This window comes from Taeniopygia guttata, chromosome 31, assembly GCF_048771995.1.
Source record: "Taeniopygia guttata chromosome 31, bTaeGut7.mat, whole genome shotgun sequence".
Taxonomy (NCBI): Eukaryota; Metazoa; Chordata; class Aves; order Passeriformes; family Estrildidae; genus Taeniopygia; species Taeniopygia guttata.
The window spans coordinates 1,206,324-1,229,984 of NC_133056.1; the positions used below are offsets into that span (position 1 = coordinate 1,206,324).

A 23,661-nucleotide genomic window follows, 5' to 3' on the forward strand; every position below is an offset into this window, starting at 1 on the left:
GTCACACAGGTGATAAAGGTGTCACTCGGTGTCACAGTGTCACACAGGTGTCACACTCAGTGTCACTCAGTGCCACACAGGTGATACAGATGTCACACTTGGTGTCACTCAGTGTCACACTCAGTGTCACACAGGTGCCACACAGGTGCAACACTCAGTGTCACTCAGGTGTCACTCGGTGTCACTCAGTGCCACACTCGGTGTCACACTCAGTGTCACTCAGGTGTCACATGGATGTCACTCAGTGTCACTCAGGTGCCACACTCAGTGTCACACAGATGTCACTCGGTGTCACTCAGGTGCTCTCACCTGTCTGTCCCTACCCCAAGCCCCGCCCCTTTTCCCATATCAAACCCCGCCCCTCCCAAGCCACGCCCCTTTCCCACTCACAGGCCACGCCCCTCAAGCCCCGCCCCCTCCCAGGCACCGCCCCCTCCCAGGCCCCGCCCCTTTTCCCATATCAAGCCCCGCCCTCTTTCCGCTCCCAAGCCCCGCCCTCTTTCCGCTCCCAAGCCCCGCCCCCCAAGCCCCGCCCCTCTCAAGCCCCGCCCCTCTCAAGCCCCGCCCCCCAGCCCCGCCCCCGGGCCATGGCGCCCGCGGGCCGCCGCTCCCGGTAGCGTTTTTTGGCTCCCCCCCTCCCCCTTTTTCTGCCCCCCCTCCCCCCCCATGGCCAAGGCCGGACCCCGGGGCTGAGCCCCCCAACCCCCCCCGCCCCTCCCCCACCCTCGGAGCCCCCCCGCGCCCCTCCCCCCCCATCATGGCGTTCACCTTCGCCGCCTTCTGCTACATGCTGACCCTCGTGCTCTGCGCCTCCCTCATCTTCTTCGTCATCTGGCACGTGAGTGGCGCCCCAAATTTGGGGGGTGGGGGGGGGGGGACCCCCGGGAATTGTCCCCAACATCCCCCCCCCCAAATTGTCCCCAACCCCCCTCCCCAAATTGTCCCCAACCCCCCCCCAGGGGCGCTCCGGGATGGGCGGGGGGGAGGGGAAATAAATGGGGGGAGGGGGTTGGGGGGGGTTGTGATTTTGGGGGGGGGGGACCCCCGGGAATTGTCCCCAACACCCCCCCCCAAATTGTCCCCAACCCCCCCCCCAAATTGTCCCCAACCCCCCCCCAGGGGCGCTCCGGGATGGGCGGGGGGGAGGGGAAATAAATGGGGGGGAGGGGGTTGGGGGGGGTTGGGAATTTGGGAATTTGGGGGGGGGTCCCTGGAATTGTCCCCAACATCCCCCTCCCCCCCCAAATTGTCCCCAACCCCCCCCCAGGAGCGCTCCGGGATGGGCGGGGGGGAGGGGAAATAAATGGGGGGGGGGTTGGGGGGGGGGGGGTTGGGAATTTGGGGGGGGGTCCCGGGAATTGTCCCCAACCCCCGCTGGGGGGGGGAGGGGAAAAGGAAATTGGGGGGGGGGGTCGCAAGTGGCAGCTGAACCCCCCCCGTGACACGGTGGGGGGGGGGGCGATCCCCAAAATTTGGGGAGGGGGGAAGATTTTGGGGGGGTGGGGGGGGCGTTGCCAGGCAACTCCGGGTTGGGGGGGGAGGGGCGGCAGAGATGATTTTGGGGGGGGAGGGGACGTTGCCAGGCAACGGCGGGGGCGGGTTGCCATGGCAACGGTGGGAGGGGGGTGTGGGAAGAATTTGGGGAGACCCCCGGGGGGGTTTTGGGGGGTCCAGCCCCACCCCCCCCCCATCGCCGTTTCTAAGGCCGTTGCTAAGCGGCGGCGTTGCCATGGCAACAGATGCAGCGGCTCCGCTGATGCTTTTTGGGGGGGTTTTGGGGGGGTTTTGGGGGATTTTGGGGGATTTTTGGGGGGGTTTGAGGGGGTCTGGGGGTTTTTGGGGGGTCTGGGTGCCCTCCCTGCCCCTCCCCACTGGGGTATCCCAAATATCAGGGGGGGTTTGGGGGGCTCCAGGAGGGAATTTTGGGGAGATTTTGGAGGTTTTGGGGGGGTCTGGGGTTCTACCGCCCCTCCCCCACGCGGGGTTGGGGTGGGGGGTCCCCGGGGGGGGTCTCGGGTGGGTTTTGGGGTGCTCGGGACCCTTCGGGCTCCCCCTTTTCCCTCCCCCACCTGAGCGTGGAGCTCCTTTGGGGGTGGGGGGGATTTTGGGGGGGGGTCTTGGGAGGTGTTTGGATTTTGGGGGTCCCCTCAGAACCCCTCCCCCACCCCAATTTCCCCTCCCCCACCCCAATTTCCCCTCCCCCACCCCCCCAGATCATCGCCTTTGACGAGCTCCGGACGGATTTCAAGAACCCGATCGATCAGGGGAACCCGGCGCGGGCGGTGAGGGACCCCCGGGACCCCCCCCGGGACCCCCGGGACCCCCCCCAGGACCCCCCGAGACCCCCCAGACCCCCCCCAATTTCCCCTGGAACCCCCAGACCTCCAGGAACCCCCCAAAACCCTCCCAGACCTCCCCAAACCCTCCTCAGAACCCCCCACACACCTTGGGGACCCCCCCCAGGACCCCCCAGGACCCCCCAGACCCCCCCCAATTTCCCCTGGAACCCCCAAACCTCCAGGATCCCCCTAAACCCTCCAAAAATCCCCCAGATCCCCCTAAAACCCCCCCAAAACTCCCCCAGACCCCCTCAAAACACCCCCCAAAACCCCCCCACCCCTAAAACCCCCCCAAATACCCCCAAACCCCCCCAGACCCTCCTCAAAACACCCCCAAAACCCCCCCCACCCCTAAAACCCCCCCAGACCCCCCTCAAAACCCCCCCAGACCCCCCTCAAAACACCCCCACCCCCAAAACCCCCCCAGACCCCCCTCAAAACACCCCCACCCCTAAAACCCCCCCAGACCCCCCTCAAAACACCCCCAAAACCCCCCCAGACCTCCCCCAAAACCCCCCCACCCCCAAAACCCCCCCAGACCCCCCTCAAAACACCCCCAAAACCCCCCCAGACCCCCCTCAAAACACCCCCAAACCCCCCCAGACCCCAAAACCCCCCCAGACCCCCCCCAAAACACCCCCCAAAACCCCCCCACCCCCAAAACCCCCCAGACCCCCCTCAAAACAAACCCCCCCCCAAAACCCCCCCACCCCTAAAACCCCCCCAGACCCCAAAACCCCCCCAGACCCCCCTCAAAACACCCCAAAACCCTCCCAGACCCCCCTCAAAACCCCCCCCAAAACACCCCCACCCCCAAAACCCCCCCCAGACCCCCCTCAAAACACCCCCAAACCCCCCCCACCCCTAAACCCCCCCAGACCCCCCCAAAACCCCCCCAGACCCCCCTCAAAACCCCCCCAAAACCCCCCCACCCCCAAAACCCCCCCAGACCCCCTCAAAACACCCCCAAAACTCCCCCAGACCCCAAAACCCCCCCAGACCCCCCTCAAAACCCCCCCCAGACCCCAAAACCCCCCCAGACCCCCCCAAAACCCCCCCAAACTCCCCCAGACCCCAAAACCCCCCCAAAACCCCCCCGACCCCCCTCAAAACACCCCCAAAACCCCCCACCCCTAAACCCCCCCCCATTGAATTCAGGACCCCCAAAATCCCCCCCCCGAAGGTGGGGGAGGGGTGGGGGAGGGGCAGAGGGGGTGGGGGGGGGGTTCTGGGTCAAGGGGGGGGGGGGAGGAATCGAGGTCAGATTCTATTTTTAGCCCCCCCAAAACTGGGACGGGCCCGGCCCCTCCCCCACCCCGACCCTGTTCCTGCTGCCCCTCCCCCCCCCAAACTCCTCTGGGGGGGGGGAGGGGCACTCAGACCCCCCCCCAAACCCAGGGAGGGACTCGGGGGGCGTTGGGGACCCCCCCCTGACCCCCAATTTTTCCCCCCACAGCGCGAACGGTTGAAAAACATCGAGAGGATTTGCTGCCTCCTGCGCAAGGTGGGGACCCCAAAAAAACCCTCAAGACCCCCTCCCCAAAACCCCCCAAAACCCCAAAAACGACCCCTGGCCAAAACTGACCCCCCCCCCAATTTGAGAACCCCAAAAAACTGAACCCTCAAAAATGGAAAAACCCAAAAACTGAACCCTCAAAACTGGAAAAACCCAAAAATTGGACACACCCGAATTGAGAACCCCCAAAAAATTGAACACCCCCCCCCAAAATGAGACCCCAAATCCCACCCCCAAAATGAGACCCCAAATCTCACCCCCAATATCCCCCAAATTCCTTTTTGGTCTTCAGCCCCTTCAAACTCTCCTCAAGCCCCCCCAAAAATCCCCTTAAATTTAAAATAATTCCCTTTATCCCCCACCAGGGACCCCAAAATCCCCTCAAAAAACCCCAAAACCTCCTCCAAAAAACTAAAGCCCCCTCAGAAACCCCAAATTCCCTCAAAAAAACCCAAAATCCCCTCAAAAAACCCCAAAACACCTTCAAAAAAACCTCTCAAAAACCCCAAAATCCCCTCAAAAAAACCCAAAACCCCCTTGAAAAAACCTCTCAAAAACCCCAAAATCTTAAAAACCCCAAAAACCTCCTTAAAAACCCAAAACCGCCTCAAAAACTCCGAAATCTCCTCAAAATCCCCTCAAAAAAACCCAAAACTCCCTTGAAAAAACCTCTCAAAAACCCAAAATCCCCTCAAAATCCCCAAAACACCTTCAAAAAAACCTCTCAAAAATCCCAAAATCCCCTCAAAAAACCCCAAAACCCCCTTGAAAAAAACCTCTCAAAACCCCCAAAATCTTAAAAACCCCAAAACCTCCTCAAAAACTCCGAAATCTCCTCAAAAATCCCCTCAAAAAAACCCAAAACTCCCTTGAAAAAACCTCTCAAAAACCCCAAAACTGCCTCAGAAAACCAAAAATCCCCTAAAAAAAAACCCCGAAACTCCCCAAAAAACCCAAAATTCCCTCAAAAACCCCAAAACCGCCTCAAAAACTCTAAAATCCCCTAAAAAAAACCAAAAAAAAAACCCCAAATCTCAAAAAATTCCTTCGAAAAATACCAAAAAAGGTCAATTCCACCTTGGGGACATTGGGGTGGCCTTGGGGACATCGGGGTGGCCCTGGTGACACTGAGGTGACCCTGGTGACATCGGGGTGTCCCTGATGACATTGTGGTGGCCCTGGTGACACTGAGGTGACCCCGGTGACACTGAGGTGACCCTGGTGACATTGAGGTGGCCCTGGTGACATTGAGGTGTCCCTGGTGACACTGAGGTGACCCTGGTGACATCAGGGTGACCCTGGTGACACTGAGGTGGCCCTGGTGACACTGAGGTGTCCCTGGTGACATCGGGGTGTCCCTGGTGACACTGAGGTGACCCTGGTGACATCGGGGTGACCCTGGTGACACTGAGGTGACGCTGGTGACACTGAGGTGTCCCTGGTGACATTGGGGTGTCCCTGGTGACATTGAAGTGACCCCGGTGACACTGAGGTGGCCCTGGTGACATTGGGGTGGCCCTGGTGACATTGGGGTGGCCCTGGTGACACTGAGGTGGCCCTGGTGACACTGGGGTGGCCCTGGTGACATTGGGGTGGCCCTGGTGACACTGAGGTGCCCCTGGTGACACTGAGGTGGCCCTGGTGACATTGAGGTGTCCCTGGTGACACTGAGGTGACCCTGGTGACATCGGGGTGACCCTGGTGACACTGAGGTGACCCTGGTGACATCGGGGTGACCCTGGTGACATTGAGGTGGCCCTGGTGACATCGGGGTGACCCTGGTGACACTGAGGTGACCCTGGTGACATTGAGGTGGTCCTGGTGACACTGGGGTGACCCTGGTGACATTGAGGTGACCCTGAGGACACTGAGGTGCCCCTGGTGACACTGAGGTGACCCTGGTGACATCGGGGTGTTCCTGGTGACATCGGGGTGTCCCTGGTGACACTGAGGTGTCCCTGAGGACATTGGGGTGACCCTGAGGACATTGAGGTGACCCTGGTGACATTGGGGTGTCTCTGGTGACACTGAGGTGGCCCTGGTGACACTGAGGTGACCCTGGTGACACTGAGGTGACCCTGAGGACATTGGGGTGACCCTGGTGACATCGGGGTGCCCCTGAGGACACTGAGGTGTCCCTGGTGACAAAGGGGTGGCCCTGGTGACATCGGGGTGTCCGTGAGGACATTGAGGTGACCCTGGTGACACTGAGGTGCCCCTGAGGACACTGAGGTGGCCCCGGTGACATTGGGGTGACCCTGAGGACAATGGGATCACCCTGGTGGCATCGGGGTGTCCCTGGTGACATCGGGGTGGCCCTGGTGACACTGAGGTGTCCCTGGTGACACTGAGGTGACCCTGGTGACATCGGGGTGGCCCTGGTGACATCAGGGTGGCCCTGGTGACACTGAGGTGACCCTGAGGACATTGGGGTGACCCTGGTGACATCGGGGTGGCCCTGGTGACATTGAGGTGGCCCTGGTGACATCGGGGTGACCCTGGTGACACTGAGGTGTCCCTGGTGACATCGGGGTGTCCCTGGTGATAAAGGGGTGACCCTGGTGACACTGAGGTGCCCCTGAGGACACTGAGGTGACCCTGGTGACATCGAGGTGACCCTGAGGACATCGGGGTGACCGTGGTGCCAATGGGATGGCCTTGGGGACAGTGGGGTGGCCCTGGTGACATTGAGGTGACCCTGGTGACACTGAGGTGGCCCTGGTGACATTGAGGTGACCCTGGTGACACTGAGGTGGCCCTGGTGACACTGAGGTGGCCCTGAGGACACTGAGGTGACCCTGGTGACAATGGGGTGTCCCTGGTGACATCGGGGTGTCCCTGGTGACACTGAGGTGACCCCGGTGACACTGAGGTGGCCCTGGTGACATTGAGGTGGCCCTGGTGACACTGAGGTGGCCCTGGTGACACTGAGGTGTCCCTGGTGACATTGGGGTGTCCCTGGTGACACTGAGGTGACCCTGGTGACACTGAGGTGGTCCTGAGGACATTGAGGTGACCCTGGTGACGTTGGGGTGACCCTGAGGACATCGAGGTGTCCCTGGTGACACTGAGGTGACCCTGGTGACATTGGGGTGCCCCTGGTGACAAAGGGGTGTCCCTGGTGACACTGGGGTGCCCCTGGTGACATTGGGGTGGCCCTGAGGACATTGGGGTGACCCTGGTGACACTGAGGTGACCCTGAGGACACTGAGGTGACCCTGGTGACATTGAGGTGGCCCTGGTGACATCGGGGTGTCCCTGGTGACACTGAGGTGACCCTGGTGACATTGGGGTGACCCTGGTGACACTGAGATGACCCTGGTGACACTGAGGTGGCCCTGGTGACAATGAGGTGACCCTGGTGGCACTGAGGTGACCCTGGTGACATCGAGGTGCCCCTGGTGACATTGGGGTGACCCTGGTGACATCGGGGTGACCCTGATGACACTGAGGTGACCCTGGTGACATCGGGGTGACCCCGGTGACACTGAGGTGACCCTGGTGACACTGAGGTGACCCTGGTGACATCGGGGTGACCCTGGTGACATTGGGGTGGCCCTGAGGACACTGAGGTGCCCCTGGTGACATTGGGGTGACCCTGGTGACACTGAGGTGGCCCTGGTGACACTGAGGTGCCCCTGGTGACAATGGGATGGCCCTGGTGACATGGGGGTGACCCTGAGGACATTGAGGTGACCCTGGTGACATCGGGGTGTCCCTGGTGACACTGAGGTGCCCCTGAGGACACTGAGGTGGCCCTGGTGACATTGGGGTGTCCCTGGTGACACTGAGGTGACCCTGGTGACAATGGGATGGCCTTGGTGACATCGGGGTGGCCTTGGTGACACTGTGGTGACCCTGGTGACACTGAGGTGGCCCTGGTGACATTGGGGTGGCCCTGGTGACATTGGGATGACCCTGGTGACAATGGGATGGCCTTGGGGACATCGGGGTGGCCCTGGTGACAATGGGGTGCCCCTGGTGACATTTGGGTGTCCCTGAGGACATTGAGGTGCCCCTGGTGACACTGAGGTGGCCCTGGTGACACTGAGGTGGCCCTGGTGACAATGGGGTGACCCTGATGACATTGGGGTGACCCTGGTGACATCGGGGTGTCCCTGGTGACATCGGGGTGACACTGAGGTGGCCCTGGTGACAAAGGGGTGTCCCTGGTGACACTGAGGTGACCCTGGTGACACTGGGGTGACCCTGGTGACACTGAGGTGACGCTGGTGACATTGGGGTGACCCTGGTGACATTGGGGTGGCCCTGGTGACATTGCGGTGGCCCTGGTGACACTGAGGTGACCCTGGTGACATTGGGGTGACCCTGGTGACATCGGGGTGTCCCTGAGGACAATGGGGTGACCCCGGTGACACTGAGGTGCCCCTGGTGACACTGAGGTGCCCCTGGTGACATTGAGGTGGCCCTGGTGACATCGGGGTGACCCTGGTGACACTGAGGTGTCCCTGGTGACATTGGGGTGCCCCTGGTGACACTGAGGTGGCCCTGGTGACACTGAGGTGACCCTGGTGACATCGAGGTGACCCTGGTGACACTGAGGTGGCCCTGGTGACATCGGGGTGACCCTGAGGACATCGGGGTGACCCTGGTGACACTGAGGTGACCCCGGTGACACTGAGGTGACCCTGGTGACACTGGGGTGGCCCTGGTGACATCGGGGTGACCCTGGTGACACTGAGGTGCCCCTGGTGACACTGAAGTGACCCCGGTGACACTGAGGTGCCCCTGGTGACATCGGGGTGCCCCTGGTGACACTGGGGTGGCCCTGGTGGCACTGGGGTGACCCTGGTGACACTGAGGTGTCCCTGAGGACATCGGGGTGGCCCTGAGGACACTGAGGTGGCCCTGGTGACACTGAGGTGACCCTGGTGACATTGGGGTGTCCCTGGTGACACTGAGGTGACGCTGAGGACATTGGGGTGTCCCTGAGGACATTGAGATGACCCTGGTGACACTGAGGTGACCCCGGTGACACTGGGGTGGCCCTGGTGACATCGGTGTCCCCCCGGTGTCGCCCCCAGCTGGTGGTGCCCGAGTACTGCATCCACGGGCTCTTCTGCCTCATGTTCCTGTGCGCGGCCGAGTGGGTGACGCTGGGGCTGAACCTGCCCCTGCTGCTCTACCACCTCTGGAGGTGCGGGGGCACGGGGGGCATGGGGGGCACTGGGGGGCGTGGGGGGCACAGGGGGCACGGGGGGCACGGGGGGCACGGGGGGCACGGGGGGCATGGGGGGTATGGGGGGCACCAGGGGCATGGGGGGCACCGGGGGGCATGGGGGGCACGGGGGGCATGGGGGGTTTGGGGGGCACGGGGGGCACGGGGGGCACAGGGGGCACGGGGGGCATGGGGGGTACTGAGGGAATGGGGGGACATAGGGGGTATGGGGGGTACTGGGGGCATGGGGGGCACTGAGGGCACAGGGGGCATTGGGGGCATGGGGGGCATGGGGGGTACCGGGGGGCACGGGGGGCATGGGGGGCACGGGGGGCACGGGGGGCACGGGGGGCACGGGGGTGTAGGGGGGTGTAGGGGGCACGGGGGGCACGGGGGGTACTGGGGGGCATGGGGGGACATAGGGGGCATGAGGGGCATGGGGGGCACTGGGGGTGTAGGGGGCATGGGGGGCACAGGGGGCATGGGGGGATATAGGGGGCATGGGGGGCACAGGGGGCATGGGGGGCATGGGGGGTACAGGGGGCACGGGGGGCACGGGGGGTGTAGGGGGCATGGGGGGCACTGGAGGGGTTAGGAGGCACGGGGGGTGTAATGGGGTGTAGGGGGCACGGGGGGCACGGGGGGCATGGGGGGCATGGGGGGCACGGGGTGCATGGGGGGCACTGGGGGGCACAGGGGGCACAGGGGATGTAGGGGGCATGGGGGGCACTGGGGGGCATGGGGGGTACTGGGGGCATTGGGGGACATGGGGGCACAGGGGGGGCATGGGGGGCACGGGGGGCATTGGGGGCATGGGGGGCATGGGGGGCATGGGGGGCACTGGGGCTGAACCTGCCCCTGCTGCTCTACCACCTCTGGAGGTGTGGGGGCACGGGGGGCATGGGGGGCACGGGGGGCACGGGGGGCATGGGGGGCATGGGGGGCACCAGGGGGCATGGGGGGCACCAGGGGGCATGGGGGGCACGGGGGGCATGGGGGGCACGGGGGCTGAACCTGCCCCTGCTGCTCTACCACCTCTGGAGGTGCGGGGGCATAGGGGGCATGGGGGGTGTGGGGGGCACAGGGGGTACTGGGGCATGGGGGGCATTGGGGGGTGTAGGGGGCATGGGGGACATAGGGGGCATGGGGGGCACGGGGGGCATGGGGGGCACGGGGGGCACCGGGGGCATGGGGGGACATGGGGGGCACCAGGGGGTGTAGGTGGCATTGGGGGCACCGGGGGGCACGGGGGGCACGGGGGGCATGGGGGGCACGGGGGGCACGGGGGGCATGGGGGGCACGGGAGGGGTCAGGGGGCACGGGGGGCACGGGGGGCATGGGGGCCATGGGGGGACATAAGGGGCATGGGGGGCACGGGGGGTGTGGGGGGCACGGGGGTCACTGAAGTGTCCCCACTGTCCCCAAAGTGTCCCCAAAGTGTCCCCAATGTCCCAAATATGTCCCAGGTACTTCCACCGCCCATCCCACGGCTCCGAGCCGCCCTTGGGCACCGTGTCCCCGTGTCCCCACTGTGTCCCCAGAGTGTCCCCAATGTCCCCAAAGTGTCCCCACTGTCCCCAAAGTGTCCCCAATGTCCCCAAAGTGTCCCCAAAGTGTCCCCAATGTCCCCAAAGTGTCCCCAATGTCCCCTGGGTGTCCCCAGGTACTTCCTCCACCTGGCCAACGGCTCCGAGGGCCCTTGGGCACCGTGTCCCCGTGTCCCCATGGTGTCCCCACTGTGTCCCCAATGTGTCCCCAATGTCCTCAATGTGTCCCCACTGTCCCCAAAGTGTCCCCAATGTCCCCAAAGTGTCCCCAAAGTGTCCCCAAATGTCCCCTCAGTGTCCCCAGGTACTTCCACCGCCCGGCCGACGGCTCCGAGGTGCCCTTGGGCACCGTGTCCCCGTGTCCCCATGGTGTCCCCAATGTCTCCAATGTCCCCAAAGTGTCCCCAAAGTGTCCCCAATATCCCCAATGTCCCCAAATGTCCCCAAAGTGTCCTCAATGTGTCCCCACTGTCCTGAAAGTGTCCCCGATGTGTCCCCAATGTCCCCAAAGTGTCCCCAAATGTCCCCAGGTACTTCCACCGCCCGGCCGACGGCTCCGAGGGGCCCTTGGGCACCGTGTCCCCACTGTCCCCAATGTCCCCAAAGTGTCCCCACTGTCCTGAAAGTGTCCCCAAATGTCCCCAAATGTCCCCAGGTACTTCCACCGCCCATCCCACGGCTCCGAGGGGCCCTTGGGTACCATATCCCTGTGTCCCCAATGTGTCCCCAATGTCCCCCCCAATGTCCCTGATGGATCCCCACTGTCCCCAAAGTGTCCCCAATGTGTCCCCAGAGTGTCCCCAATGTCCCCTGGGTGTCCCCAGGTACTTCCACCGCCCGGCCGACGGCTCCGAGGGGCTCTTTGACGCCGTGTCCCCGTGTCCCCACAGTGTCCCCAAAGTGTCCCCAAAGTGTCCCCAATGTGTCCCCACTGTCTGAAAGTGTCCCCAAAGTGTCCCAAATGTCCCAAATATCCCCAAAGTGTCCCCACGGTGTCCCCAAAGTGTCCTCAATGCCCCCAGAGTGTCCCCAGAGTGTCCCCACTGTCCCCAAAGTGTCCTCAATGTCCCTGATGGATCCCCAATGTCCCCAAAGTGTCCCCAAATGTCCCCCAATGTCCCCAGGTACTTCCACCGCCCGGCCGACGGCTCCGAGCCACCCTTGGGTACCATGTCCCCGTCTCTCCACAGTGTCCCCAAAGTGTCCCCAATGTCCCCAAAGTGTCCCAAATGTCCCCAAATGTCCCCTCGGTGTCCCCAAAGTCCCCAAAGTGTCCCCACTGTACCCAAAGTATCCCCAAAGTGTCCCCAGAGTGTCCCCACTGTCCCCAATGTCCCCAAAGTGTCCCCTGGGTGTCCCCAGCTACTTCCACCGCCCATCCCACGGCTCCGAGGTGCCCTTGGGCACCGTGTCCCCGTGTCCCCACTGTGTCCCCACTGTCCCCAAAGTGTCCCCAATGTCCCCAAAGTGTCCCCAAATGTCCCCAAATGTCCCCAGGTACTTCCACCGCCCGGCCGACGGCTCGGAGGGGCTCTTTGACGCCGTGTCCATCATGGACGCCGACATCCTGGGCTACTGCCAGAAGGAGGCCTGGTGCAAACTGGCCTTTTACCTGCTCTCCTTCTTCTACTACCTGTACAGGTGTGCCAACTGGGAGCACTGGGACGGACTGGGGGGGACTGGGGGGGACTGGGAGGGACTAGGAGGGAACTGGGAGGGGCTGGGAGCACTGGGACGGACTGGGGGGACTGGGAGGGACTGGGAGGGACTGGGAGCACTGGGAGAGACTGGGAGTGACTGGGAGGGGCTGGGAGGGACTGGGAGGGGCTGGGGGAGCACTTGGGGGGACTGGGGGGCACAGAGGGAGCACTGGGAGGGAACTGGGAGGTTCTGGGAGCACTGGGGGGGGCACTGGGAGTGACTGGGGGGGGCTGGGGGGGAACTGGGAGGGACTGGGAGGAAACTGGGAGGCACTGGGGGGGCACTGGGAGGCACTGGGGGGGGGCTGGGGGGGCACTGGGAGGGACTGGGAGCACTGGGGGGACTGGGAGGGACTGGAAGGGGCACTGGGAGAGCGCTGGTGGGGACTGGGGGCACACTGGGAGAGACTGGGAGTGACTGGGAGCACTGGGAGGGGACTGGGGGGGACTGGGGGGGACTGGGAGGGGCTGGGAGGAAACTGGGAGGGACGGGGGGGACTGGGAGGGACTGGGAGGGGCTGGGGGGGCACTGGGGGGGAACTGGGAGGGACTGGAAGGGACTGGAGGGGACTGGGAGGGACTGGGGGGAATTGGGGGGACACTGGGAGGAAACTGGGAGGGACTGGGACGGACTGGGACGGACTGGGAGGGGCTGGAGAGCACTGGGAGGGACTGGGGCGGGGAGTTGGGGGCCATTGGGAGGGACTGGGAGGGAACTGGGGGGGCACTGGGAGCACTGGGGGGGGCACTGGAGGGGCACTGGGAGGGTACTGGGAGGGACTGGGGGGGCACTGGGAGGGACTGGGGGGGCACTGGGATGAACTGGGAGGGACTGGGATGAACTGGGAGGAGATTGGGATAGACTGGGAGCACTGGGCGGGGACTGGGATGAACTGGGCAGGAACTGGGGGGCACTGGGAGGAGTGGGGGGGGGCAAACTGGGTTGAACTGGGCCATACTGGGAGCCCCAGTTTGCCCCTCCCCCCCCAGTATGGTGTACACACTGGTGAGCTTCTGAGGGGGGGGGGACCCCCCCCCGCCGCTGGACCCGGGACCCCCCCCCGGATTTTGGGGACCCCCCCAGGATTTTGAGGACCCCCCCCGGATTTTGGGGACCCCCCCCCGGATTTTGGGGACCCCCCCCCAGGATTTTGGGGACCCCCCCCCCAGGATTTTGGGGACCCCCCCAGGATTTTGGGGACCCCCCCCCGGATTTTGGGGACCCCCCCAGGATTTTGGGGACCCCCCCAGGATTTTGGGGACCCCCCCCCAGGATTTTGAGGACCCCCCCCGGATTTTGGGGACCCCCCCCAGGATTTTGGGGACCCCCCCCGGATTTTGGGGACCCCCCAGGATTTTGGGGACCCCCCCCAGGGTTTTGGGGACCCCCCCAGGATTTTGGGGACCCCCCCCGGATTTTGGGGACCCCCCCAGGATTTTGGGGACCCCCCCAGGATTTTGGGGACCCCCCCCGGATTTTGGGGACCCCCCCCAGGATTTTGGGGACCCCCCCGGATTTGGGGACCCCCCCAGAATTTTGGGACCCCCCCCAGGATTTTGGGACCCCCCCAGGATTTTGGGGACCCCCCCCAGGATTTTGGGACCCCCCCCCAGGATTTTGGGACCCCCCCAGGATTTTGGGGACCCCCCCAAGATTTGGGGACCCCCCCCAGGATTTTGGGGACCCCCCCAGGATTTTGGGGACCCCCCCAGGATTTTGGGGACCCCCCCCGGATTTTGGGGACCCCCCCCAGGATTTTGGGGACCCCCCCCGGATTTTGGGGACCCCCCCAGGATTTTGGGGACCCCCCCCCAGGATTTTGGGGACCCCCCCAGGATTTTGGGGACCCTCCCCAGATATTTTGGGACCCCCCCCAGGATTTTGGGACCCCCCAGGATTTTGGGGACCCCCCCCCGGGATTTTGGGGACCCCCCCCCCGGATTTTGGGGACCCCCCCAGGATTTTGGGACCCCCCCCAGGATTTTGGGGACCCCCCCCACCCCGCCCCTCCCCCCCGAGCTGCCGCAATGACCCAAATTTGGGGAGCGGGGGGGGGGGGGGGGGGCTCCTCCCAGTTTGTCCCAGTTTGTCCCAGTTCAGCCCCCGCTGGGTTCGTGTCGTGGCTCAATAAAGACAAATGGCACCAGTGACTTACTGGGAGCACTGGGAGGGCACTGGGGGGGCACTGGGAGCACTGGGAGGGCACTGGGAGCACTGGGAGGGCACTGGGGGGATACTGGGAGCACTGGGAGGGCACTGGGAGGGACTGGGAGGGCACTGGGGGGGTACTGGGAGCACTGGGAGCACTGGGAAGGCACTGGGGGGTACTGGGAGCACTGGGAGTACTGGGAGGGCACTGGGGGGGTACTGGGAACACTGGGACGGACTGGGAGGGCACTGGGGGTTACTGGGAGCACTGGGAGCACTGGGAGGGTACTGGGAGGGCACTGGGATGGTACTGGGAGGGCACTGGGAGCACTGGGAGGGGCACTGGGAGCACTGGGATGTGATACTGGGAGCACTGGGGGGATACTGGGAGCACTGGGAGGGCACTGGGAGGGACTGGGAGGGCACTGGGGGGGTACTGGGAGCACTGGGAGCACTGGGAAGGCACTGGGGGGTACTGGGAGCACTGGGAGTACTGGGAGGGCACTGGGATGTGATACTGGGAGCACTGGGAGGGCACTGGGGGGGTACTGGGAACACTGGGACGGACTGGGAGGGCACTGGGGGTTACTGGGAGCACTGGGAGCACTGGGAGGGTACTGGGAGGGCACTGGGATGGTACTGGGAGGGCACTGGGAGCACTGGGAGGGGCACTGGGAGCACTGGGATGTGATACTGGGAGCACTGGGGGGATACTGGGAGCACTGGGAAGGCACTGGGGGGTACTGGGAGCACTGGGAGTACTGGGAGGGCACTGGGATGTGATACTGGGAGCACTGGGAGGGCACTGGGGGGCACTGGGAGCACTGGGAGGGCACTGGGGGGGTACTGGGAGGGCACTGGGGGGGTACTGGGAACACTGGGAGGGCACTGGGAGGGGACTGGGAGGTTACTGGGAGCACTGGGATGTGATACTGGGAGCACTGGGAGGGCACTGGGAGGGCACTGGGAGGGCACTGGGAGGGCACTGGGGGGGTACTGGGAGCACTGGGAGGGCACTGGGGGGGTACTGGGAGCACTGGGAGGGCACTGGGAGTACTGGGGGGGTTACTGGGAAGGCACTGGGATGTGATACTGGGAGCACTGGGAGGGCACTGGGGGGGTACTGGGAGCACTGGGAGGGCACTGGGGGGGTACTGGGAGGGCACTGGGAGGGTACTGGGGGGTACTGGGAGCACTGGGAGGGCACTGGGAGGGCACTGGGAGCACTGGGAGGGCACTGGGAGGGTACTGGGGGGTACTGGGAGCACTGGGAGCACTGGGAGGGCACTGGGGGGGTACTGGGAGCACTGGGAGGGGACTGGGAGCACTGGGAGGGCACTGGGGGGGTACTGGGAGCACTGGGATGTGATACTGGGAGCACTGGGAGCACTGGGAGGGCACTGGGGGGGTACTGGGAGCACTGGGATGTGATACTGGGAGCACTGGGAGGGCACTGGGGGGGCACTGGGGGGGCACTGGGAGCACTGGGATGTGATACTGGGAGCACTGGGAGGGCACTGGGGGGGCACTGGGGGGGCACTGGGAGCACTGGGATGTGATACTGGGAGCACTGGGAGGGCACTGGGGGGGCACTGGGGGGGCACTGGGGGTTACTGGGAGCACTGGGATGTGATACTGGGAGCACTGGGGCTGCCCCTCCCCCCAAGGAGCCAGAGCTGCAGCACCGGGACCTTTATTGGGGACGGGGGAGGGGACAGGTGTGCCACAGGTGTGACATGGGTGTGACATGGGTGTGACACAGGTGTGACACAGGGACAGGTGTGACACAGGTGTGTCCCAGGTGTGTCCCACGTGTCCCCAACTGTCCCCAGCTGTGTCCCCAGGTGTGTCCCAGGTGCCACCGGTGCCAGGTGCAGGTGCCACAGGTGTGTCCCAGGTGCCACAGGTGTGCCACAGGTGTGTCCCAGGTGTGTCCCAGGTGTGTCTGACCCCCCCCAGCTGTCCCAGGTGTGTCCCAGGTGCCGCAGGTGTGTCCCAGGTGTGTCCCAGCTGTCCCCAGCTGTGTCCCAGGTGTGTCCCAGCTGTCCCCAGCTGTCCCCAGGTGTCCCTCAGGTGTGTCCCAGGTGTGTCCCAGGTGCCACAGGTGTGTCTCAGCTGTCCCCAGGTGTCCCCAGCTGTCCCCAGGTGTCCCCAGCTGTCCCCAGGTGTCCCTCAGGTGGCCACCGGGGGCAGCCCCACCTGAGCCGTCAGCAGAGGCCCCGCCCGGCCCGGGCACAGCACCAGCACCTGGGGGGGGGGAGGGGAGGGGACCTGGTGACACCCATGGGTGTGTCTGACCCCCCCAGGTGTCCCCAGCTGTCCCAGGTGTGTCCCCAGGTGTCCCCAGGTGTCCCCAGCTGTCCCCAGGTGTGTCCCCCAGGTGTGTCTGACCCCCCAGCTGTGTTCCAGTTGTCCCCAGGTGTGTCCCCAGGTGTGTCCCCAGGTGTCCCCAGGTGTGTCTGACACCCCCAGGTGTCCCCAGGTGTCCCCAGGTGTCCCAGGTGTGTCCCAGGTGTGTCTGACCCCCCCAGGTGTCCCCAGGTGTCCCCAGGTGTCCCCAGGTGTGTCTGACACCCCCAGCTGTCCCCAGGTGTCCCCAGATGTGTCCCAGGTGTCTCCCCAGGTGTCCCCAGGTGTGTCTGACACCCCCAGGTGTCCCCCCAGCTGTCCCCAGGTGTGTCTGACCCCCCCGGGTGTCCCAGGTGTGTCCCAGGTGTCCCCAAATGTCCCCAGGTGTGTCCCAGGTGTCCCCAGGTGTGTCCCAGGTGTGTCCCCAGGTGTGTCCCCAGGTGTCCCCAGGTGTCCCCAGGTGTCCCAGGTGTGTCCCCAACTGTCCCCAGGTGTCCCCCCAGGTGTCCCCAGGTGTGTCCCAAGTGTCCCCAGGTGTGTTTCAGTTGTCCCCAGGTGTGTCCCCAGGTGTGTCCCAGATGCCTCCAGGTGTGTCTGACACCCCCAGGTGTCCCCCCCAGGTGTGTCCCAGGTGTCCCAGGTGTGTCCCCAGCTGTCCCCAGGTGTGTCCCCAGGTGTCCCCAGCTGTCCCCAGGTGTGTCCCCAGGTGTCCCCAGGTGTCCCCAGGTGTTCCAGGTGTCCCCAGGTGTGTCCCCCCAGGTGTGTCTGACCCCCCCCAGTGTCCCCAGGTGTCCCCAGGTGTCCCCAGGTGTCCCCAGTGTCCCCCAACTGTCCCCAGGTGTCCCCAGCTGTCCCCAGGTGTCCCCAGGTGTGTCCCAGGTGTCCCCAGGTGTCCCCAGGTGTCCCCAGGTGTGTCCCCAGCTGTCCCAAGGTGTCCCCCCAGGTGTCCCCAGGTGTGTCCCAGGTGTGTCTGACACCCCCAGCTGTCCCCAGGTGTCCCCAGATGTGTCCCAGGTGTGTCCCCAGGTGTCCCCAGCTGTCCCCAGCTGTCCCCAGGTGTGTCCCCAGCTGTCCCCAGGTGTCCCAGCTGTCCCCAGGTGTGTCTCAGTTGTCCCCAGGTGTCCCCAGGTGTCCCCATCTGTCCCCAGGTGCTTCCAGGTGTCCCCAGGTGTCTCAGCTGTCCCCAGGTGTGTCCCAGGTTTTTCCCAGGTGTGTCTCAGGTGTGTATGACACCCCCAGGTGTCCCCCCAGGTGTGTCCCCAGCTGTCCCAGGTGTGTCCCAGCTGTCCCCAGGTGTGTCCCAGGTGTCCCCAGGTGTCCCCAGCTGTCCCCAGGTGTCCCCAGGTGTGTCTGACACCCCCAGGTGTGTCCCAGGTGTGTCCCAGGTGTCCCCCCAGGTGTGTCTGACCCCCCCAGATGTCCCCAGGTGTGTCCCCAGCTGTCCCCAACTGTCCCCAGGTGTCCCCAGGAGTCCCCAGGTGTCCCCAGCTGTCCCCAGGTGTCCCCAGGTGTCCCCAGGTGTCCCCAGGTGTGTCCCCAGGTGTCCCCAGGTGTCCCCAGGTGTCCCTCACCTGCAGCCGGGCCGGGCCCCGCCCCAGCTCCACCCAGGTCCCGAGGCAGCAGCGCAGCCCCGGCAGCAGCAGCGGCACCTGAAATGGGGGGGACCCCAAAAATTGGGGATTTTGGGGCATTTTGGGGATTTTGGGGCATTTCTGGGATTATTTTGGGGTTATTTGGGGTTATTTTGGGGGGGATTTTGGGGATATTTGGATATTTTTTAGGTTATTTTGGGATTATTTGGGGGGATTTTGGGGTTATTTGGGGGGGATTTTTGGGGTGATTTTGGATATTTTTTAGGTTATTTTGGGGTGATTTGGGGGGATTTTGGGGTTATTTGGGGGGGATTTTGGGGTTATTTTGGATATTTTTTAGGTTATTTTGGGATTATCTGGGGGGATTTTGGGGTTATTTGGGGGGATTTTGGGGTTATTTGGGGGGTGTTTTGGGGTTATTTATGGGAATTTTGGGGTTATTTATGGGAATTTTGGGGTGTTTTGGGTTATTTATGGGTATTTTGGGTAAGTTATGGGAATTTTGGGGTGTTTTGGGTTATTTATGGGTATTTTGGGTAAGTTATGGGAATTTTGGGGTGTTTTGGGTTATTTATGGGAATTTTTGGGTGTTTTGGGTTAGTTATGGGAATTTGGGGTTATTTATGGGTATTTTTGGAGTGTTTTGGTTATTTATGGGAATTTTGGGGTGTTTTGGGTTATTTATAGGAATTTTGGGGTGTTTTGGGTTATTTATGGGAATTTTGGGGTGTTTTGGGTTAGTTATGGGAATTTTGGGGTGTTTTGGGTTATTTATGGGAATTTTGGGGTGTTTTGGGTTATTTATGGGAATTTTGGGGTGTTTTGGGTTATTTATGGGAATTTTGGGGTGTTTTGGGTTATTTATGGGAATTTGGGGTTATTTATGGGAATTTTGGGGTTATTTATGGGAATTTTGGGGTGTTTTGGGTTATTTATGGGAATTTTGGGGTGTTTTGGGTTATTTATGGGAATTTTGGGGTGTTTTGGGTTATTTATGGGTATTTTGGGTAAGTTATGGGAATTTTGGGGTGTTTTGGGTTATTTATGGGAATTCTGGGGTGTTTTGGGTTATTTATGGGAATTTTGGGGTGTTTTGGGTTATTTATGGGAATTTTGGGGTTATTTATGGGAATTTTGGGGTGTTTTGGAGTTATTTATGGGAATTTTGGGGTGTTTTGGGTTATTTTGGGGTATTTTGGGGTTATGGGAATTTTGGGGTGTTTTGGGCTATTTATGGGAATTTTGGGGTTATTTATGGGAATTTTGGGGTGTTTTGGGTTATTTATGGGAATTTTGGGGGTGTTTTGGGTTATTTATGGGAATTTGGGGTTATTTATGGGAATTTTGGGGTGTTTTGGGTTATTTATGGGAATTTTGGAATGTTTTGGGTTAGTTATGGGAATTTTGGGGTGTTTTGGGTTATTTATGGGAATTTTCGGGATGTTTTGGGTTATTTATGGGAATTTTGGGGGTGTTTTGGGTTATTTATGGGTATTTTGGGTTATTTTGGGGTGGTTTTGGAGTGTTTTTTTGGGTATTTTGGGGTTTTTGGGGTACCTTGATGCAGAGGGGCTGCAGCTGTTTTGGGGTTATTTTGGGGTTATTTTTGGGGTTATTTTTGGGGTATTTTTGGGGTATTTTTTGGGTTATTTTGGGGTTATTTTTGGGGTATTTTTGGGGTTTTTGGGGTACCTTGATGCAGGGGGGCTGCAGCCGTTTTGGGGTTATTTTGGGGGTATTTTTGGGTTTTTTGGGGGGTATTTTTGGGTTATTTTGGGGTTATTTTTGGGGTATTTTTGGGGTTTTTGGGGTACCTTGATGCAGGGGGGCTGCAGCTGTTTTGGGGGTTTTTGGGGTTATTTTGGGGTTTATTTTTGGGGTATTTTTGGGTTATTTTGGGGTTATTTTTGGGGTATTTTGGGGTTTTTTTTGGGGTACCTTGATGCAGGGGGGCTGCAGCTGTTTTGGGGTTATTTTGGGGTTATTTTTGGGTTTTTTGGGGGTATTTTTGGGTTATTTTTGGGTTTTTTGGGGGGTATTTTTGGGGTATTTTTGGGGTTTTGGGGTACCTTGATGCAGGGGGGCTGCAGTCGTTTTGGGGGTTTTTGGGGTATTTTTTGGGTATTTTTGGGTTATTTTGGGGTTATTTTGGGGTTATTTTTGGGGTATTTTTGGGGTTATTTTGGGGGTATTTTGGGGGTATTTTTGGGGTTTTTGGGGTACCTTGATGCAGGGGGGCTGCAGCAGTTTTGGGTTATTTTGGGGTTATTTTTGGGGTATTTTTGGGGTTTTTGGGGTACCTTGATGCAGGGGGACTGCAGCTGTTTTGGGTTATTTTGGGGTTATTTTTGGGTTTTTTGGGGGGTATTTTTGGGTTGTTTTGGGGTTATTTTGGGGGTATTTTGGGGGTATTTTGGGGTTATTTTGGGGGTATTTTTGGGGTATTTTTGGGTTATTTTGGGGGTATTTTTGGGGTATTTTTTTGGGTTTTTGGGGTACCTTGATGCAGGGGGGCTGCAGCTGTTTTGGGGTTATTTTGGGGGTATTTTTGAGGTATTTTTGGGGTTTTTGGGGAACCTTGATGCAGGGGGGCTGCAGCTGTTTTGGGGTTATTTTGGGGGTATTTTGGGGTTATTTTGGGGTATTTTGGGGGTTTTTGGGGTACCTTGATGCAGGGGGGCTGCAGCTGTTTTGGGGGTTTTTGGGTTATTTTGGGGTTATTTTTGGGGTTATTTTTGGGTTATTTTGGGGGTATTTTGGGGTTATTTTGGGGTTTTTTTTGGGGTTTTTGGGGTACCTTGATGCAGGGGGGCTGCAGCCGTTTTGGGGTTATTTTGGGGGTATTTATGGGTTTTTTGGGGGGTATTTTTGGGTTTTTTGGGGGTATTTTTGGGGTATTTTTTTGGGTTTTTGGGGTACCTTGATGCAGGGGGGCTGCAGCCGTTTTGGGGGGGGGTGGCAGCGCAGCAGCAGCAGCAAATTGGGGGTCGGGGGGGCCCCCCCGGGCAGCAGCACCCCCAAAGTCAGACGCAGGCGGGGCCCCAACCCCTGAACCTGGGGGGGGGGGAAAAATGGGGGGTCAGGGACCCCAAAAACCCCCAGGAGGTCCCCAAAACCCTCCCAGGGACCCAAAAATCACCCCAGGAGGTCCCCAAAACCCTCCCCGGGACCCTAAAATCCCCCCCAGAAATCCCAAAATCACCCCTGGGACCCCAAAATCAGCCCCTGGGACCCCAAAATCAGCCCCTGGGACCCCAAAACCCTCCCAGGGACCCCAAAATCCCCCCAGAAATCCCAAAATCCCCCCTGGGACCCCAAAATCCCCCCAGAAATCCCAAAATCAGCCCTTGGGACCCCAAAATCCCCCAGAAATCCCAAAATCACCCCCTGGGACCCCAAAATCACCCCCAGAAATCCCAAAATCAGCCCCTGGGACCCCAAAATCTCCCCCAGAAATCCCAAAATCAGCCCCTGGGACCCCAAAATCCCCCCAGAAATCCCAAAATCACCCCCAGGGACCCCAAAATCCCCCTGGGACCCCAAAATCCCCCCAGAAATCCCAAAATCAGCCCCTGGGACCCCAAAATCCCCCCAGAAATCCCAAAATCACCCCCAGGGACCCCAAAATCCCACAGGGACCCCCAAATTCCTCCCATGGACCCCAAATCCCACAGGGACCCCCAAATTCCTCCCCGGGGACCCCAAATCCCACAGGGACCCCCAAATTTCCCCCTGGGGACCCCCAAATCCCACAGGGACCCCCAAATTCCTCCCATGGACCCCAAATCCCACAGAGACCCCCAAATTCCTCCCATGGACCCCCAAATTCCTCCCATGGACCCCAAATTCCTCCCTGGGGACCCCAAAATTCTGCAGGGACCCCCAAATTTCCCCCCGGGAACCCCCAAATCCCACAGGGACCCCCAAATTCCTCCCGGGGACCCCAAAATTCCCCACAGAGACCCCCAAATTTCCCCCCGGGGACCCCCAAATCCCACAGGGACCCCCAAATTTCCCCCCGTGGACCCCAAAATTCCCCACAGAGACCCCCAAATTTCCCCCCGGGGACCCCCAAGTTTCCCCCCAGGGACCCCCAAATTCCTCCCGTGGACCCCAAAATTCCCCACAGGGACCCCCAAATTTCCCCCCGGGGACCCCAAATCCTGCAGGGACCCCCAAATTTCCCCCTGGGACCCCAAAATTCCCCACAGAGACCCCCAAATTTCCCCCTGGGGACCCCAAAATTCCCCACAGGGACCCCCAAATTTCCCCCCGGGGACCCCCAAATCCCACAGGGACCCCCAAATTCCTCCCTGGGGACCCCAAAATTCCCCACAGGGACCCCCAAAATCCCACAGGGACCCCCAAGTTTCCCCCCGGGGACCCCCAAATCCCACAGGGACCCCCAAATTCCTCCCTGGGGACCCCAAAATTCCCCACAGAGACCCCCAAATTCCTCCCGGGGACCCCAAAATTCCCCACAGAGACCCCCAAATTCCTCCTGTGGACCCCAAAATTCCCCACAGAGACCCCCAAGTTTCCCCCTGGGGACCCCCAAATCCTGCAGGGACCCCCAAATCCCGCAGGGACCCCCAAATTCCTCCCATGGACCCCAAAATTCCCCACAGAGACCCCCAAATTCCTCCCTGGGGGACCCCCAAATCCTGCAGGGACCCCCAAATTTCCCCCCGGGGACCCCAAATCCTGCAGGGACCCCCAAATTCCTCCCGGGGACCCCAAAATTCCTCACAGAGACCCCCAAATTCCTCCCTGGGGACCCCAAATTTCCCCCCGGGGACCCCCAAATTCTGCAGGGACCCCCAAATTTCCCCCCGGGGACCCCAAAATTCCCCACAGGGACCCCCAAATTTCCCCCCGGGGACCCCCAAATCCCACAGGGACCCCCAAATTCCTCCCGTGGACCCCCAAATCCCGCAGGGACCCCCAAATTTCCCCCTGGGGGACCCCAAATCCTGCAGGGACCCCCAAATTTCCCCCCGGGGACCCCAAAATTCCTCACAGAGACCCCCAAATTTCCCCCCGGGGACCCCCAAATCCCCCACAGGGACCCCCAAATTCCTCCCGGGGACCCCCAAATCCCACAGGGACCCCCAAATTTCCCCCCGGGGACCCCCAAATTCCACAGGGACCCCCAAATTCCTCCCGTGGACCCCAAAATTCCCCACAGGGACCCCCAAATTCCTCCCGTGGACCCCCAAATTCCCCACAGGGACCCCCAAATTTCCCCCCGAGGACCCCCAAATCCCACAGAGACCCCCAAATTCCCCCC

At 61.6% G+C, this 23,661-nt stretch overlaps 1 protein-coding gene and 1 long non-coding RNA gene across 4 annotated transcripts; one reads left to right on the forward strand and one right to left on the reverse strand.

Annotated features, from left to right (window-relative positions):
• Positions 1 to 594: 594 nt before the first annotated feature.
• CNIH2 (cornichon family AMPA receptor auxiliary protein 2) lies at positions 595 to 14,432 on the forward strand. Of its 3 annotated transcripts, XM_072920174.1 has the most exons (7): positions 604 to 838; positions 2,214 to 2,282; positions 3,796 to 3,843; positions 8,901 to 9,013; positions 10,886 to 10,916; positions 12,110 to 12,222; positions 13,272 to 14,432. In XM_072920174.1, exons 1-7 carry the CDS (start codon positions 758 to 760, stop codon positions 13,297 to 13,299), a joined length of 483 nt encoding a protein of 160 aa, XP_072776275.1. In that variant the 5' UTR covers positions 604 to 757; the 3' UTR covers positions 13,300 to 14,432. The 3 variants fall into 3 exon arrangements, with proteins under 3 accessions (XP_072776276.1, XP_072776275.1, XP_072776274.1); XM_072920173.1 differs by lacking the exon at positions 10,886 to 10,916 and having other exon boundaries at positions 616 to 838; positions 12,079 to 12,222; XM_072920175.1 differs by lacking the exons at positions 10,886 to 10,916; positions 12,110 to 12,222; positions 13,272 to 14,432 and adding an exon at positions 11,406 to 11,535 and having other exon boundaries at positions 595 to 838.
• A 2,119-nt stretch (positions 14,433 to 16,551) lies between these two features.
• Positions 16,552 to 20,095, reverse strand: LOC140681028 (uncharacterized). The gene is made up of 3 exons (XR_012052309.1): positions 20,064 to 20,095; positions 18,351 to 18,428; positions 16,552 to 16,677 (listed from the first exon to the last, which is right to left on the reverse strand). It is a non-coding gene; the product is annotated as an uncharacterized lncRNA (long non-coding RNA).
• Between the last annotated feature and the right edge of the window lie 3,566 nt (positions 20,096 to 23,661).